The sequence below is a fragment of the Crocuta crocuta genome, unplaced genomic scaffold (assembly GCF_008692635.1).
Source record: "Crocuta crocuta isolate KB4526 unplaced genomic scaffold, BGI_CrCroc_1.0 scaffold211, whole genome shotgun sequence".
Lineage (NCBI taxonomy): Eukaryota > Metazoa > Chordata > Mammalia > Carnivora > Hyaenidae > Crocuta > Crocuta crocuta.
In genome coordinates, this window is record NW_027527939.1 from 612,242 (window position 1) to 630,405 (window position 18,164).

Here is an 18,164-nt window from a genome sequence, read left to right on the forward strand (position 1 = left end):
CTGCTGCTTCAGGGGTGGAACTTTCCCATTTCAATACTAGGGTCTAGGGCCATGTTACTCAAAACATTATCAGCATTGCCTAGGAGACAGAGGCTCAGAACCCACTCTTGACCTATGGAATAAGAATCTGCATTTTAAAGAGACCTCCGTGATTCATATGCACATTAGACTTTGAGAAACACGACTCCAGTCTACAAAGAGGGAATTTCTTCTGCCTTTACATTCATGTGAAGCCTGGTTTTACAATCTCGAGTTGAAACCAATTGTTTTCTCAAACCATCTTTATCATCCATTACTTTCAATCATGCCCTTTGCATATTTTTCTGTGTCTCCAGATTAGAAATAAAAGTTTTACGGGAAATGAAATGATGAAATCCTGTATGTAAAATTCAAATATTTTCATGCTGAAACCCTCTCACATAGAAGGGATATAATAGCTCTGATATTTAAGCTCCAGACCTCCAGATGCTCTGATACTCCAGAAACTTCTAAGCTCTTTAATATACAGGTTATAATAAACCTGATCGTCTGCTATTTATGAGGCATGACTGTAATGTAACTTATTTTTCTAATATGACAGAATTTATACGCCCGATTTTTCCCTCTTCAATGTAGTCCCCCTGGGAAAGAGAATAAATGCATTTTCCTTTGTTTAAAACCTGTCACTTTTCTTTCAGAACTATCAGTAGTCAAATCCGGAGGGGGCAAGATGGCGGAGAAGTAAGANTCAAGATAAAATACAAGAAATTCCTTCTCCCTTTTATTACTCTCTATCCATTATCTAAAGTCTGAACAAAAATAATTCCTAATTTAATCACCTCCTCATTTAACATCTGTAATTCAGAACTGTCTGGTAACTTGCTCTTTGAGTAATTTTCACAAATTGAGTACACCAAAGTGTGCAAAGACTTACCACCCTAGTGGATACCCAAAGGTATTCAAAGCTGCTTTTAAAATGTTACAGGAAAGGGGTGCCTGAGTGGCTCAGTTGGTTAAACATCTGACTTTGGCTCAGGTCATGATCTAATGGTTTGGGAGTTCGAGCCCTGCATTGGGCTGTCTACTGACAGCTCAGAGCCTAGAGCCTGCTTTGGATTCTGTGTCTTCCTCTCTCTCTGCCCCTCCCCGTCACGCTATCTCAGAAATAAATAAACATTAAAATAAAATTAAAAGTTACAGAAAAGATAAATGTTCTGAAATAAACATATCTCCTTTGAAGAGAACATTCATTTAGATATAGAAGCTGACCTATCTCTTTAAAAAAAAAAAATCACAGCACTTCATAGCTGGCATATATATTCTTTCATTTATAGTACTTAAATTAAGAAAATGATAGGGCAGAAAATCAAATTTCACTTTTTTTTAGTAGGTTTCACTCTCAGCTTGGAGACCAATTTTGGGCTTGAACTCACAACCGAGAAATCAAGACCTGAGCTGAGACTGAGTTGGACACTTAATAAACTGAGCCACTCGGCCACCCCACAAATTTCACCTTTAAAAAGTTTAAAAACACACAACACTCTTCAAAAAATTTACTTTAATTCCATAAGAGATTAATCTAGAATGAACAGTATCATTTTCTATTTTGACTTCATAAAGAAATGAAAGAAACAACTTGCTCTAATATACAACATAGATTTTTACATTTCTTGTATACATATCTAAGTTTCCTTATTTGTATAGGTACTATACATAATAATACCACTTTAGGTTTAAGAGTCCTAACAGGATTAAAACCTGTTTTTGCATCTACTATTTTATGCCTATAAAGACCATGTCTGAACATATAACAGCCTTGTATCTTAAACCCAAGTTTAATTAGTGTCCTCCAGAGAAGGAAATTTTCATCCATGATTAATGACTTGATTCCATTAAAAAAACAACAAAGTTTCAGCAAATGTGAAAAAAGAAAATCTTTGTTATTAATTCATGATGAGAAAAAGAGATAATTCATTCTTTCACAGAAAAAGTGGGTTTAGAGAACAGTTCTAACAGCATTTCACAAGGTAAAGTATCAAAAGTCTAATTAATAACCAGCCCCCTTGCTCAGGACAAAATGATCTTAATGTGTTCCTCTTCTGAACTGCTCAGTAACCCCAAGTGATTTTTATATTGGGAGGCAGATTACTGGCAGTAAGTTCATCAAATTTAGATTGATCCTGAATAGGCACTTGATAGAAATCAAGAACATCTCTGACCCTGCACATCTGGTGAAGCCTGGAGTTGGGCACCGCATGGCCCAAGTCATCAGCTAAACGTGTCAAGAAACTGAACTTCAGACGGCCATCTTCCAGGGACAAATCCTGCCAATTGTTAGGAACAGAGGAGCCAAAAATTTCTTTGACACAAGATTCCAAACGACTCTGGAGATCTTCAGGTGGTATGTATGTTCGGCTTCGTAAGGGTGGACACACCAAAATGGGCTCTTTCTTCACTTCTTCTACTATCTCAGCCACCGCTGGCTTTTTTTCTTTTCTGGAATGGTCAAAAACAACTATGTGAATCTTTGGTTAACTGCACTAACAAAGCTGAAAAACTGACAAACACCACACCTAATCTTACCCATCTAACTAAATCAACCAATAATTTGCACTTACTCTTTTGGGCACTGTAGAGAGAAAAATAAGATAGATGCCTGCCTTTGGAAGCTTATAGCTGACCTGAGCTGGTATAGACAGAAGAGAAAAGCTAATTACAGATTTTATATGCTCTAAGAATCCCAAGAACAAGAGGTAAATCGTCATCTGGGATTCCCAGTTTCCAAACCCAATCAACCTATCTAACCTCATGTCCTACTAATCTACATACACTCTATGCCTACACACAGTAAACTACTACATTCTATTTCCCACTTTCCTGATGTCGTGTGTTAGCTCAAGTTACATCCTACAAGAGATGCCAATTTCATCTTCACCTATTGAAATCCTTAAGTCCTAGCACAGAACTGTTCTCTTCCAAGAAGTTTTACTTGATTTCCCCAAATATAAATTCCTCTGACATAGTACAGCACTTTATATTGCTTTCACAGCACACTTCATCCTATTGGAGATTTATTTACATTCTATTTCTCTTACCAGATCATGGTTTCTCAGCCCAAACACTTGACATTTTGGACCAGATAAGTCTTGGTTGTAGGAGGCTATCCTATTCATTGTGAGATGCTAAGCAGCATCTCTGGCCTCTACCCAGGGCAGGATAAATGCCAGTAGCACTCCTCTGCTCCAGTCATAACCAAAGGACATGGCCAAATGTCCCCTGATGGGCAAATCTATCTCTGGTTAAGAACCAGTGTACCAGATTATAAACTCCTGAATACAGAAACCTGTTTTATTGACCTGGGGTCCTTTGAAGGCTGCCTGAATAACTACTTCTGAGTACATGGGCCAACGTGAGGAAATCTGCCTAATACACTATTTTCAGTGCCTCATGAAATATTAATCAGATCATGACTCTTGTTTTCCATGGAGTTGGTATCTGACTGGGGTCAGTCATCCCTACAGAAATTGAGAGGCATCAGAAATAAATGATGTGTGGGAAAAGGAAGGAAGGTAGGAAGGAAGGCAGGCAGGCAGGCATAGAGGGAGAAAGACAGGAAGAAAGATGTTTGGCCAAGAATATGGTTTGTAGAACAATTTCTCTTTGCCTACTCAAAGAGTCTTCCAGCAATTTAGCCCTCTGTTTACAGCAACTCTTTATCAATTTCTCTCCATCTACTAGTGTCTTCCCAGGGCACACAATATGCTGTATTTCCCCATCTTGAAAGAAAAATGACACCCCCGAGACTCCATGTTCTTCTCAAGTTTCCCAAAGAGTTGTCTATACTTATAGTCTCTACTTCATCACTTTCCATTTTCTCCTCAATCTACTCCAGTCACTCTTCATCAGAATGAAATTCTGACGAATTCCTTCGATCTCAGTAATCTCTTGTACTGCTCTAGTTTTCTTCATAATTTACCACTTTCTGAAATCATATCCCACGTTGGATTTTTTTTCCCCTCCGTCAGAACATATGCTCTATTAAGACAAAGACTAGGTCTGACTTACTAACAACCGTATCCCTAACACCTAGACATCCGACATATAGCAGACACTCTATACATTTGTGTTGAATGAGTGAATGAAACAAACTTGAAGGAGATTTGAGATACGAATACTAACCAAAAAAGAGAAAAGCTAATAAATCCATGAACTGATGACCAAAGTACCCCCGGATGGAAGGAGCTTTTCCATGAAACCTGAGGGCATGTTTCCTGAGGTTCCCACACGTTTTGATGCCCCAGCACTATGAGTCAAACGGATTTACCTTCAAAACATTCCACACGGTGCAGTAGGAAAAGCAGTAGATGGAGAGTTAAAGACCCGGGTTCTGGTTCCAGCCCAGCCATTAACTTGCTTTTAGCAAAATACTTCCTACGGGGCCACGGTTTCCCCATATGCCAGAGGGCGGAAACTGAGAGGGACTTTGTTTCCGCTGCTCTAACTTACTTAGGGAAATGCTGGACCAGAGCAGGCGTTTAGTAACTATCTGCTGATGAAACAACGAATGGACAAACGAACAAAATGAGGAGGCCACATCTCCTTTCTGAATCTAGCTTGCGAAGAAACCGCACAAATGCATTTGATTTACCGAGCACTTTCAAGTTCGTGTTCCATGTTACTCTTCCAAACGAGCCATCTGTGTCCTGACACCAGAGTCGGTGCCTGAAACTCTCGGTCGGTACCGTTTGCTTACTAAATTAACGAGTGAAGTGGAAGGGAAAGGGGGCGGTATTTCCGTTATAAAATGACAAAAGTGAGGCCAAGACTGGGCACCATCACTCAGAGACCCGCGCTGAAGCTCTGAACTCAGAACCTAACGTAGTTTCTCGTCCTATCTCAGGTCAGGAGCAGGACCAGGGTCCCGTCTTAACGGCATGACTCCCAACTTCTGAATTCGTCCTTCCATCCTCCTCAGTTTCTCTCACCTTCCCTGAACGAGACCCGCCATCTAACCTTCCGCTTTACCTGAATCGAGACCAAAATTCTCTGCGTGGTGCCCCTAAGACTATCCACGTGAGGCCTCTTCTGGTAACGCCAGACACTGACAGGGCCGCCATCTCGGAGGAGAGGTACCGGCTCGGGCTCTGCCCCGGCCGGCAGTGACGCGCCAAGACCAGCCAGTCAAATGTAAGCTTAGTGATAGGTGTTCCCTTTTTCCTGTTAAGCCTCCCCAGAAGCTCCCTCCCGCTTTGCACGCTGGGAAATGTAGTCCGATAGCCTTTGCCGGCGGAGGCTGGACCGAGGCGCTCTCTCAGAGCATGACGGGAGTTGTAGTTGGGGGCGTCCCGGGAAGGTTCCGGGTGACGCCTTCTGGTCCGGGGGCGGGCGGTCATAGAGCTCCTTGGCTGAAAGGAGGAGGAACTGGCAACTGGGAGGAGGCTCTAGCGAGGCCTGGAAGGCTGCGCAGCTAGGAGGGAGGGAATTTGGGTTTGGGGGATGGCCAGATAGTGCGTCTGATATGCTGCTGGGGTCGTGACCACGCTGGGACCGAGGCAGGACCTGGCCAGAACCAGCCTGGAGGCCTCGCCTTCCTGGGGCCTAATTTCCAACCGCCGGGTAGGCCTCGCGGGAGGTTCCTTTCCTTGCGGCTCTCCCGGGTTCCCGTCCTGATTTTCTGCCCTGGAGATGGCCTCCCCGAGCCCCCCGCCGGAGCCAAAGGTAAGTCGCCACTCTGGGTATCCCTGTTCTCTGGCCACTACTGGAGCTAGGCCGCGCTACCCCCCGCCCAAACCCCCCGCGACCGTTGTCTTTAAGGCCAGCCCTGTGCAAGGAAGAACCCCACAGTGGTCTGGATTGCGCCTCGGTACAGAATCGCCCACTTGGTCCTTCGTTTCAAGAGCGACTTGATAAATCAACCGAAGAAAATTAGTAATGCTCCAGACAAGCGCTCTCATTTGTGAGTTCTTCCCGACAAGGCACCGTTTTTGACCCTCCCCTGTGTCTTGTGCGCCTGTCACGATGCTAGGACCCCAGGTAGACGCTTAGAGAACTTCCTGCAATTGAATTGAACAGGGTCTCAAGACGGTGCTAACAGTTGGATGGAGCCGGGCAATGAGGGTCAGGAAACTTGGGGAGGCCTTGGGCAGCTTACTGAAATAAAAGTGTTAGGGTATGATTATTCAACCAGAAAAACACCATCACTGCTGACGACCAGGATCCAGTTCGGTTGCCCTCTAGTTGGAGGTGCTTGTCTGACACGGAATTCGGCATCATTTGGAACTCTTGGTAATCCCGTTCCTCCTGGCCTACCCGGCTCTGATAGCTGATTGCTTCTGCTACTTTCAGTGGTAGAATTGTCCTTGAGACAACAAGAACTGACTACAGAAATCGTACTATTTCAGGGGTTGCTGACATTTGAGGATGTGGCTGTGTTTTTTACCCAGGAGGAGTGGGATTATCTGGATCCAGCTCAGAGAAGCCTGTATAAAGATGTCATGATGGAGAATTACGGAAACCTGGTCTCACTGGGTAAGATTCTTTTGTTCCTCTGACGAAAATATCTACGAGGCTATGAGAAATGAAACTCGGAGGACCCTTGGACCACTACCAGTACCAAAACCGCTTTGTTCCAAAGTTCAGGTTCAGACATTTCAGCCATTAATTGTCTCCCTGCTCTCGTCCCTAGTGTCCTTGCAATAACCAAAATACAAGCCTTTCTGGCTTCTTATCTTCCTAGTCTCATTCCCATATTGCTCTGTACTTTCCCTCCTGGCTCATCCTCGCACTGTTTTCCTCCTACGCCTTTTCACTCTGCCTTCTGGAGCCCCTGTTCTTCTTCACATAATGTTCCTTACCCCTCCTGGCCTTAACTGGAAACTGGCACTTTCCCAAGGACACCACTTCTCTGGCAAAGAGAAGTGCTTACTCTCCTACATCCTCTTTTTTCCCCTCTCCTTTGTCTCAAGGCTGGAAGGGGAGAAGTTACTGTTCCCCTGGCTCTTCGGTGCTGTTCCCGAAGCATTCGTTTAACCCTTCAAACAAAATCTCCTTGGAGGCTTCAGCAGCCTTGCTCTACCCACCCTTTTCTTTTCCGCTGCTACCTGTCAACAGTTTTTGGCCCGTCACACATAGGTTTTGTCACATTGCAGAATCTTCCCTATGCTCACCTGTGCCGTGAATGGTGCAGTCATCATTTCAGCCTTATTATATCCCGACCATGTTGTCTTCAGGGACCTTGCTTTCCTTTTTCGTTCAGCAACTCACGCCAATGATCAAACCCTCAGTTTTGTCAAGGCAGGCAAGTTGGAAGCCCCAGTATCTTAGTCTTTGAAAATTATTCAGGCATTGTAAATATCTTAGACCGTAACTAGACAGGGGGGACCAGAACAGACCTGCTCTCTGCCCATGTGGAGCTTACTACAGTCTCTTACCTTTCTACCTCTTCTACTCCTTTCCTGCCAGACCTGCTTATGCACAATCATGCTGCTTGTTCCTTGATTTCTCCTCCCCCCCCTCCCCCCCAGATCATCAATCCTCTTCTAACTTCACCTCTTCCTCTAATCCATGGACTTACATATGAATTATCACCAGCTCTCCTGCCACCTAGTCATTGTGCTCTCCCTCTTCTGCAAACTTCAAATTCTGTATTGGTTATAAAAGCGGCTTTTTCTCCTATCTGAGTTGCTAAACACAGCAGGAGGAATTCTTTAACTGAAAGGATTAATGCCCTGTAGATATGCATGACTTTTCTTCTAGTCTCCAGTGGGTTTTCACATCTCAGCCAGTTTTTTATCATTGATTTGCTCATTCTCTTCTTCCCTTTAGTGACTATTCCAAAAGCTTAAAAAGTTTTCCTTGGGTCCATTACTCAGTAGTGGACCTCACCTTCTGTTACACAGAGAAGATAGAGGCCAGTGAATGTGAACTCTTAACTTTCTGCCCCTCATGTGCACGCTTAAGTGTGCTCTTATTTCCTCACTTCTTCAAGAACTTATCCATCAGTCATCCTTTTTTTTTTCTTTTCTCCCCTTACAACTTCAGTCTCTATTCCTTCTGCCCTGGTACCTTTATTTTGGTGATAGGTAGGTTTATGACTCTTCCAGTTGGGGAAAGTGGGGGACGGGGTGACAGTCTTTTGAGAGAGCCTGTAACCTGCTTCTTGTTCACTTCAAAGCCCAGTTTTTGTAAGAGTAATGTGTGTTCTGTACTTTGCCTTCCATTATCTCTAAGCCCCCTTTCTTGCCTCTACCATGCCCATTAAATTGTTTAAATTAGACTTTAATAGCCTAATTGTCAAATGGAATAGAGTGTTGGACCTTATTTTATTTCACCTATCTCTATATATTTGAAACTCTTTATTGCTTCCTTCTATTGCCTTGCATCCTCAGACTTCCTTTCCATCTACATGCTTTCTTTGGTGAACCTTATCTACAGTCCGGTCATCACCTACTACTGTGATAAGTCCCAAATCTTTATCTCTACCTAGGAGAAGCAATTGGAGCCTAACTGCCGAAATAAAAATCCTGGTTCCCCCACTTACAAGCCTTGTGACCATGGGTGAATTATATAACCTTTCCATGCCTATTTCTTCTTTTACCAAATGGCAATAATAATAGCACTTACCTCTTAGGGTTACTGTGAGCATTAACTGAGTTAATATATGTAAAGCGCTTAGGGTACTGGTTAGCATGTACTAAATATAATATAAATGATGATTGTTATCATCATATCGTCATCATACTCATTATCTTCTCAAAGTTGGCTCTGAAATCTTTGCCATCTCCTTTTGAAGACTACATAAATAACTCACACCTGGCAAATCTCAAATAATCCATTATGATCTCAAGGGCCTCCTCTTCAGAATTAAATACTCCTTTCTCTGTGCTGCCATGTATGCACTTCTTTTGAATTTCTCAACTGTTTGTATAGTTTACAGTCAATTTATCAAATGACTGTATTCTAGTCATTCTTTATCTTATTTCTCTAACTTGACTGGTCTCCATGAGGACAATAACTATTTTTTCATTTGATTTCTCCAGCACTTAGCATAGATCTGGGTATATATTATATGCTTTTAAATATTTGTATAACTGAATAACTATACTTAAGACTCAATACCTCTTAGGACGCCTGGGTGGCTCAGCCGGTTAAGTGTCTGAACTTCTGCTCTGGTCATGATCTTGTGGTTTGTGGGTTTGAGCCCTATATCAGGCTCTGTGCTGACAGCTCAGAACCTGGAGCCTGCTCCCGATTCCATGTCTTCTTCTCTCTCTGCCCCTCTACTGCTTGCACTTTCTCGCTCGCTCGCTCTCTCTCTCTCAAAAATAAATAAACATTTAAAAAATTAAAAAAAAAGGCTCCGTACCTCTTGAACAGATTATTTCATTAGCCCATAAACTAGCCCCTTGCCCTCCACCTCCCTTTCTTTTAATACATTCTATTCACTGCCACCAAAGTGATTTTGTTAGTTAACTGCTTACAACTTCCTGATAGCTTAAAGGATACAAATCTTAATTTCTTGTCCTACCTACTAGAGCCTCTCTAAATAGCCCCTGCCTAGCTTTCTAGCATCGTCTATTATTTCCCACATACCACGTCAGCCTCCAGCCAGATCAGCTGCTGATTTTTTTTCTCCCAGTATGCCATGATGTCTCTGAGTCACTGCCAGCTTTATCCACACATATGGTATTCTGGTTGATAGAACCAGGCAAGTGCCCAGCCTTGCCTGTCCCTACTACTGTAAAATGTGAGTACCATATGGAGGAAGGCATGACAGTGAGCCCATCTGTGATCTACTTTCAGGCTCTCATTTTAGCTGAACTACAGCTTTTTTATCAGTTCTTTTCTCATCTTTCACAATCTTTTCATATTCCTCTATAGATTCTTCCTCCATTCCCTTGATGAAAAATCACAATTACTTAACTTTTCTAAATGTAGTGTTTTCCTGTATTTCATCTTGCTGCCTTACATAATACAACACTCTTCCAGCTTTAATTTTGGTCCTTTATTCAACACCTTTCCTTTCCATGCTGGTTTTTATTTAAAAACTTTAGTAACTACGTTGATAACTTAGCTGACAGCTTGATCTCAGTTCTTTCAAATGAACTGGACTTCTTCAACTTTAATGACTTCTTTCCAGTCTATTTGAGCCATATTGGACTTTGACAGAATTGGGAATTGCTGTAAGACTTTAACCTCATTGCTTCTCTTCTTTCATTATAGTCTCTTCTCAGTGATTTGTTCAACTACTCATCCATTCAGTAAATAGCTAAGCACTGTGCTAGCCCTAAGAATGCAAGTTCTTCCCCATTCTGTCATTCTTTTACCAAGAAAACTGTTCTTTCTCTACTCTTCTGGATATTGGGGTTAGCAGCTATGGTCCACAGGCCAAATCTGGCACTGACTGTTTTTGTAAAGTTTTATTGGAACATGGACATGCCCATTCCTTTGTGTATTATTTAATACTACTTTCGTGCTATAGTGGCAGAGTTGAATAGTTGCAGCAGAGACCATTTTTAGCTCACAAAGCTAAAAGTATTTATTGTCTGGCCCTTTTTAGAAAATGTGTGGTAACTTTTGTCAAAGTTTAGCCACTTCCACTTTACCATTTCCTTGCTTTTTCTCTCTCTCCTCAGCTACCATATTAAAACTGATTAAAGATTATAGGAATCAACTCAAACTAGCGTAAGCCAACAAGAGAACTTACTGTAGGGACAGAGGTGGTTCATAGAATATGAGCATGATTGCAACTGGATGTCAGAAAGGACTAAACCCAGAAATTGGATTGCTCAGGAAGTCAGTAATTAACTGTTTGCGTTTTGTTTCTTTCTCCTTGGTAGACTGGCCTTTCTTCCTCATATCCACATGCTTTTGTCCCTATAGCTTATGAGTTGATAGGTTGCAATTCTATGTCATGTTCAGAATAACTGCCTATTTCATTTTTAATTCCAAATCCCTGGGAGAGATACACTTTGAGTCATCGGTCTACTGTAGACAGTCAGCTATGATCATAGGATGGGGACATAGAACACAAGTATGGCAGAGACCTCAGAAGGTGATTATAGCTACCAAGCCGAGATAACTGATAGTCCTTTCTGTGCTGCTCTTTATAGAAGCCTGAAGTCACTTGTTTTCTTTACCTATCTCTTTGACTTATTTATTTTCATGCCAGAGCCTGTTTTATTTACTTTAGCAATATATTGCATTTTATGTCTGGCATGATAAATCATTCTTTTATATTCTTTTTCAGGGTATGCTTAATTAGTTTTCTGCATTCTTCCACTTGAAGTTTATATTCATTGAACTTTTAATTAGTTCATAAGATTTTGATTGGGTTCATACAGTTGGGTTCATAGATTGTTCGGGGAAGAATTAAGATCCTTATAATAATCTCTTTAGCAATGTGGTTGACTCTGTCTTTGGGTAAACGTTATAAGAGACTTACCCTTCTTACAAAGAATTTACAAACCCACAGAAGAGACAAACACAAACAGTTAAAAGTGCAGTGCGATAATAGCTATAATACAGTTATGGATGAGAACTAGTAATAAAAACAGAACACCTAAATCTGTCTAGTGGACATAGTGAAGGCTTTGTAGAGGAACTGTTGCTTTAAGTTGAGTCTTAAAGAGCAACCAAGAGTTTGCCAGGTAAACAGTGCTGGGGGACAGTTGGTGAATGAGATACGCAAATAAATGGTATAAAACATTAACATAAGCAATTTCCCAATTCCATTGTGAGGAAGGGGGTAGGAGGGTGACTTGAGGTTTAGAGAACCTGTCATAAAACGCGGAGTATCATAGTGTAAAGAGCTTTGATTTGATCTTAGAGGTGATAGAATACTAGTAAACCTATAGGTGGTAATATGACTGGAATTCCATTTCATGTACATCCCTCTGGATGCAGTGAAGTAGATGTAGTGTGGGGGCAGCTTAAAGATTAGAGTGAAGGATTGTTAGATGGCTTTTGCATAATCCAGGGAAAACATAGAAAGAAGGTAGGTGCCAGGGAGTAGAATCCTTGATTGTGGCGATTGTGTAACAAAAAGAAAAATGGAGAAATCTAGGATGATTTTCTACTTTGGGTCATGGATGAGGATGCCCATCAAGAGAAGATGATTAGAGGTAGAGCCCTACATGACAGAAGATGATGAGGATCATGTTAATTGTACACCCTGTTTGAGGCATGTAAGTGGCGATATTCAGAGTGTGAATATAGAGAAGTAAGAAGGTAAATATGGTGGGGCACCTGAGTGGCTCAGTCAGTTAAGCATCCAACTCTCAATTTTGGCTCAGGTCATGATCTCATGGTTTATGAGACTGAGCCCTCGTATCAGGTTCTTTGATGACAGTGCAGAGCCTGCTTGGGATTTTGTGTTTTCTCTCTGTCTGTCTCTCTCAAGATATTTAAAAAAAAAAAGAATGTAAACATTAGTCACAGTAACCTTGTCAACCAACATTTTGCAAAGGAGGAGAAATACATGAAGGAAATTTATTAGAAAAGGCCAAAGAAAAAGTAGGGAAGGGACTAGAAAAATATTAATAGCATAGAACTCAAAAACAGGTAGTTTTTGGGAATAGTCAACAGTGTCAGATGCTGCTGAATAAGTAAGGAATGAAAAATGTTCATTGTATTTGTTATTCAAGAGTTATTGGTGATTTCATAAGAAGCTTCTCTAGATGCTGGAAACAGAAGCCAGATTTTACAGTAGGTTATAAAATGGTTGAATGGGAAGACCTTGGACATAGAAAACATAGTTGGGAAGTGGAAAGCTACAGTGTTAACATTTTATTTCACAAACTTGGGTTTCATTGAGAGCAGGATTTCAAGTTCAAGATATAATTGGGCATAATTGTATGCGGAGTATATTTGTATGCATATTGGTATGTTGGTCAGTGGAGACTACCAATGGAAGAAAGAGGAAAAAATAGTAATAATTGACCAAGTGCTCAAAAACAAGCAGGATCCAGAGAAAGTAGACAAATTCTCCTTGGATAGGAATGGGATAGATCTTCACGTGCCAGTCAGATAATTTTATAGGAAGGGGGCAGAAGGTTGAGGGAGTTCTCTGATTGTTTTTCTGTAAAAGAAAGCAGTCCAAGTGAAGTGAATTTGAGAGAGAACACTATAAATAGTATAAGCAGAAATAAACTTTCTACTAGTTTCTTAGGGGAATAAGGGAAGGCTTTTTGGAATAAAATAACTTAATGACCGGTTTAAAGTGAGTGAAAAGTGGGGCACCTGGGTGGCTCAGTCGATTGAGCATCAACTTTGGCTTAGTTTGTGAGTTGAGCTGTCAGCACAGAGCCTGGAGCCTGCTTCGGATTCTGTGTCTCCCTCTGTCTCTGCCCCTCTCCTGCTCACACTCGGTCTCTCTGTCTCTCTCAAAAATAAATAAACATTAAAAAAATAATAAAGTGAATGAAAAGAAAAGTCAGAGATGACTCCAAAGGTAGATTATAAAATTGAGAGAAAATAGAAATTCTAAAAAAGGAAACTGTTTAGGGCCAAATATATTTTTGGTAGTGATCAACAAAATATATACAATTATCCAGCAAAAAGCAAGAGAGAAAATCAGGAAAGAAGTTAGAGGCAGAGTTAAGTGTTCTATATGCCACTCTTTACATCATAGACCATTATGTTGTCTTTCCTTAACACATGGAAGATTTTCATTTCTCAAATGTCTTAGAGACTCTTATTTGGAACCAGATGGTTCCTGCTTGGCTCTTATATCTTTGAAAGAGTGAGAATAATGTATACTTGAAGAATGTGGGATGATTTATGGTAGGTGAGGTTACCACAGACTGCTTTTCTCTTTCTTTCATTAGTCTTGACTGTGTTCCTTTGTATTTCTTTTGTCATTCTATATCATAGACTCCATGTTACTCCAACCCATTTTTTTTAAACTATTTTGTCTCTTGATACAGGAATTGCTTTACTTATATTGTATCATTTTATCTTCTTTCCCCAGTATTTTTGTCATTCATTTTATTTGGTAGGAAGTTTCATGTCTTATTTTTGAATACTGAATCATTACACAATGCCTGGCATGCTTCTGTTGCAACAAGTAAATTCTTAATAATGAATTAACTGTTGCTTCCCTGGTTTTTGTCTTTTATCTTAACATCATTTTGTGTTCCTTTCTGTCAGTTATTTGGTCTACTCACATTCCAGTAATGTTGTTTCATCCCAGATTTTCCTGAATCTACTATTCCTGTGTCATCCTTTTCTCTTTGATAGACTAATCCATCACACCACCACTTGTTTTACTTCATTGTTGGCCCATCTTACCTTGCATATTTCTCTGTTGATTTTCTAGCCCTTCCTCCCAACTCTGCTTACCCCTAATAAAAGCACTCTTTTCTGGGCACCAAACTGGCTCATTCAGAGGAGCATGTGACTCTTGATCTTAGTGTTGTGAGTTTGAGTCCCATGTTGGGTGTAGAGATTACTAAAAAAATAAAAACTTAAAAGCTTGCTCCTTTAAAAAACAACAACAACAAAAAACAGTCTTCATACCCCTTCTCCAAGAAAAACATTTCATCAGATAACTAATAATAATATTTATATAACTTGTATTTTTTGCCAAGTATGGTCCTAAATGCCTTATATATATGAACTAATTTAATTTTTACAATACTATGAAGTAGTCATCCACATTTTATAGATATAGTGGATTAATTTATCTTAATCTTATTTTCCTAAGCATTTATCCTTGCTAGCAAAGAGCCTAGTTAATCTTTCTATTTTCTATTTATTATTCTAGATGTTTTAAACAGAGATAAGGATGAGGAGCCAACTGTGAAACAAGAAATTGAGGAAATTGAGGAAGAAGTGGAACCACAGGGTGTAATAGTTACAAGAATCAAAAGTGAAATTGACCAAGATCCCATAGGTAGAGAAACCTTTGAACTTGTTGGTAGATTAGATAAACAGAGAGGAATTTTCTTATGGGAAATACCAAGGGAATCTTTGGCCCAGGAACAGAGAATGTTCAGAGGAAACACTAACATTATTCGTAAGAGATCAAACCCAGAAGAGAAATGCCATAAATGTGAAGAATGTGGAAAGGGATTTGTCCGAAAGGCGCATTTCATTCAACATCAAAGGGTCCATACTGGTGAGAAGCCTTTTCAATGTAATGAATGTGGGAAGAGTTTTAGTCGCAGTTCATTTGTTATTGAACATCAGAGGATTCACACTGGGGAAAGGCCCTATGAGTGTAATTATTGTGGAAAAACCTTTAGTGTGAGCTCAACTCTTATTAGACATCAGAGAATCCACACTGGAGAGAGACCCTATCAGTGTAATCAGTGTAAACAGAGCTTCAGCCAGAGAAGAAGCCTTGTTAAACATCAGAGGATTCACACAGGCGAGAAACCCCATAAATGCAGTGACTGTGGGAAAGCCTTCAGTTGGAAATCACACCTTATTGAACATCAGAGAACTCACACTGGTGAGAAACCCTATCACTGTACCAAATGTAAGAAAAGCTTTAGTCGAAATTCATTACTTGTTGAACATCAGAGAATTCACACTGGGGAAAGACCCCATAAATGTGGTGAATGTGGGAAAGCTTTTAGATTAAGTACATACCTTATACAACACCAAAAAATCCACACTGGTGAGAAGCCTTTTCTTTGTATCGAATGTGGAAAAAGCTTCAGTCGGAGCTCATTCCTTATTGAACATCAGAGAATCCATACAGGTGAAAGACCTTATCAGTGCAAGGAGTGCGGGAAAAGCTTCAGTCAACTGTGCAACCTTACTCGTCATCAGAGAATTCACACAGGAGACAAACCCCATAAATGTGAGGAATGTGGAAAAGCCTTTAGTAGAAGCTCAGGTCTTATTCAGCATCAGAGAATCCACACCAGAGAGAAGACTTATTCATACAATGAAACTAAGGAAAGTTTTGATCCAAATTGCAGTCTTGTTATACAGCAGGAAATCTATCCCAAGGAAAAATCTTATAAATGTGACGAATGTGGGAAAACTTTTAGTGTCAGCGCTCATCTTGTACAACATCAAAGAATCCACACTGGTGAAAAGCCCTATCTATGTACTGTATGCGGGAAGAGCTTCAGTCGGAGCTCATTTCTTATTGAACATCAGAGAATCCACACTGGTGAGAGACCTTATCTATGTAGACAATGTGGCAAAAGCTTTAGTCAACTTTGTAACCTTATTCGACATCAGGGTGTTCACACAGGTAATAAGCCCCATAAATGTGATGAATGTGGGAAGGCCTTTAGCCGGAACTCAGGCCTTATTCAGCATCAGCGAATACACACAGGAGAGAAACCTTACAAGTGTGAGAAGTGTGACAAAAGTTTTAGTCAACAACGCAGCCTTGTCAACCATCAGAAGATCCACGCAGAGGTGAAAACCCAAGAAACCCATGAATGTGATGCTTGTGGCGAAGCCTTCAATTGCCGCATATCTCTGATTCAGCATCAAAAATTGCACACCACGTGGATGCAGTAAATGTCGAGAAGTGTCTAAGCGTGGTGTGACTTGAGACTGGCTACCCAAGTGCAGTTTCAGTGTGGCTCAACATGAGTCCAGTTTAGTGATAAAGTAAATTCTCCTTGGCCTCAGGCAAATCGTTTCTAAAGATTCTGTGAATAGTGGACAGCTGCCCACAGGCAGCTGTAGACTTCCATTACTCTGTTTTGATGATCACAGAGAAAGACAGTAATTTATTTAAGCATCCTTTTTTAACACATCTTTCAGCAGAGAAGTCAAACCCAGGTTCAGAGCACTTGGTATTATAATTAAAAAGGGGAGAAGGACAAAGCTGTGTTGGTACGAGGGAGCTGAAGGTAGAAAAGTATTCAAGAAAGCCCTCAGCCACCGTTATATGGTGGCTCTTTAAGTTCTATGATGTGTCTGGCCATGCATGCCAAAGCCTGGTAATTAAGCATATGATTACATTGTCAAGGAAACAAAGCCCCAGGTGTGTGTTTGGTTTTTTAACTGATCTCCAAAGTTTTAGTCATTTCTTAAGAAAGCCAGCTTTTTGGCATATGAATTAAAGAAGCAGTTCCAATGCCTTGTGGTTCCCAGATCTGTGAAATGAGTGGACCATTAATTTTACATGTAAAGATTATGTGAGTAAATAAGAAACCTAGCAAAGGTGTTATCAAGGAACCTCTGGGAGTGCCTTTTTTTAAGATGGGCCCAAAAAAGTGGAGGAAGACACTTCTGTATGTGCCCTCCTGACTGTGAACCATAATTGTAGTCCTATACAAATCGTCTTCCTCCTCCACTACCAGTAGCATGTGAAAGTGTACATATTTTGATTACCAAGAGTTGGAAATAAAAAGATCTGGAGTCTATGCTAGGAAGCTGAAATATTTTGGTATTGCTTTGGTTTTTATGGTAACTAGACTTTGCATGCAATTTTAAAATCCTTATTTCTGGTTCTAGGGCTTCCCTTAGTTAATGGTTATATAAACCTATTAATCCATCTGTTCTAATCATTAAACCTGTTTTGTTTTTTGCTTTGTGTAAGAGTTCTTTATTACTTCAGTAGTACAAAATCTATCCTGTCAAATACTGCATATGAAAATTAGAATCAGGGCACGTGGGTGGCTCAGTCGGTTCAGTGTCTGACTTCAGGTCAATTATCTTGCCATTCCTGAATTCGAGCCCTGTGTCAGACTCTGTGCCAACAGCTCAGAGCCTGGAGCCTGTTTCAAATTCTGTGTCTCCTCTCTCTGCCACTCCCCCACTAGCACTCTGTCTCTCTCTCTCAAGAATAAACATTTTTAAAATTAAAAAAAAAGAAAGTTAGAATCAAGATTTAAAAGAAATTGCCCTCACTTGTTCTAGCTTTGACTACAGGCATACCTCAGAGATACCGTGTGTTTGGTTTCAGACCACTGCAATGAAGCAAATAATTGCAGTAAAGCAAGTCAAATTAATTTTTTGGTTTCTTAGTTATAAAAATTATGTTTGCACTTAAGTGTGCAATAGTGTTATGTCTGAGAAATCAACGTACATACCTTAATTTTAAAATATTGCTAAGAAGGGCTACCCATCGTCTGAGCTTTGAATGAGTCAATCACGGATCAGATTAGCATAACATATAATAATGAAAATATTTGAAATATTACAAAATTACCAAAATGTGACACAAACACAAAGTGAGCAAATGTTTTTAGAGAAATGGAATCAATAGA

The 18,164-nt window shown here is 40.4% G+C and overlaps 2 protein-coding genes across 4 annotated transcripts; one reads left to right on the forward strand and one right to left on the reverse strand.

Annotated features, from left to right (window-relative positions):
* Positions 1-1,522: 1,522 nt before the first annotated feature.
* Positions 1,523-5,120, reverse strand: MRPL50 (mitochondrial ribosomal protein L50). Its single transcript, XM_077752264.1, has 2 exons — positions 5,005-5,120; positions 1,523-2,475 (listed from the first exon to the last, which is right to left on the reverse strand). The coding sequence occupies exons 1-2, from the start codon at positions 5,094-5,096 to the stop codon at positions 2,088-2,090; spliced, it is 480 nt and encodes a 159-aa protein (XP_077608390.1). The 5' UTR covers positions 5,097-5,120; the 3' UTR covers positions 1,523-2,087.
* Positions 5,121-5,402: 282 nt separating this feature from the next.
* ZNF189 (zinc finger protein 189) lies at positions 5,403-17,482 on the forward strand. 3 transcript variants are annotated; one of them, XM_077752245.1, is made up of 3 exons: positions 5,403-5,697; positions 6,381-6,507; positions 14,744-17,482. In XM_077752245.1, exons 1-3 carry the CDS (start codon positions 5,665-5,667, stop codon positions 16,462-16,464), a joined length of 1,881 nt encoding a protein of 626 aa, XP_077608371.1. In that variant the 5' UTR covers positions 5,403-5,664; the 3' UTR covers positions 16,465-17,482. The 3 variants fall into 3 exon arrangements, with proteins under 3 accessions (XP_077608371.1, XP_077608372.1, XP_077608373.1); XM_077752246.1 differs by having other exon boundaries at positions 6,423-6,507; XM_077752247.1 differs by having other exon boundaries at positions 6,426-6,507.
* The last annotated feature ends 682 nt before the right edge of the window (positions 17,483-18,164 follow it).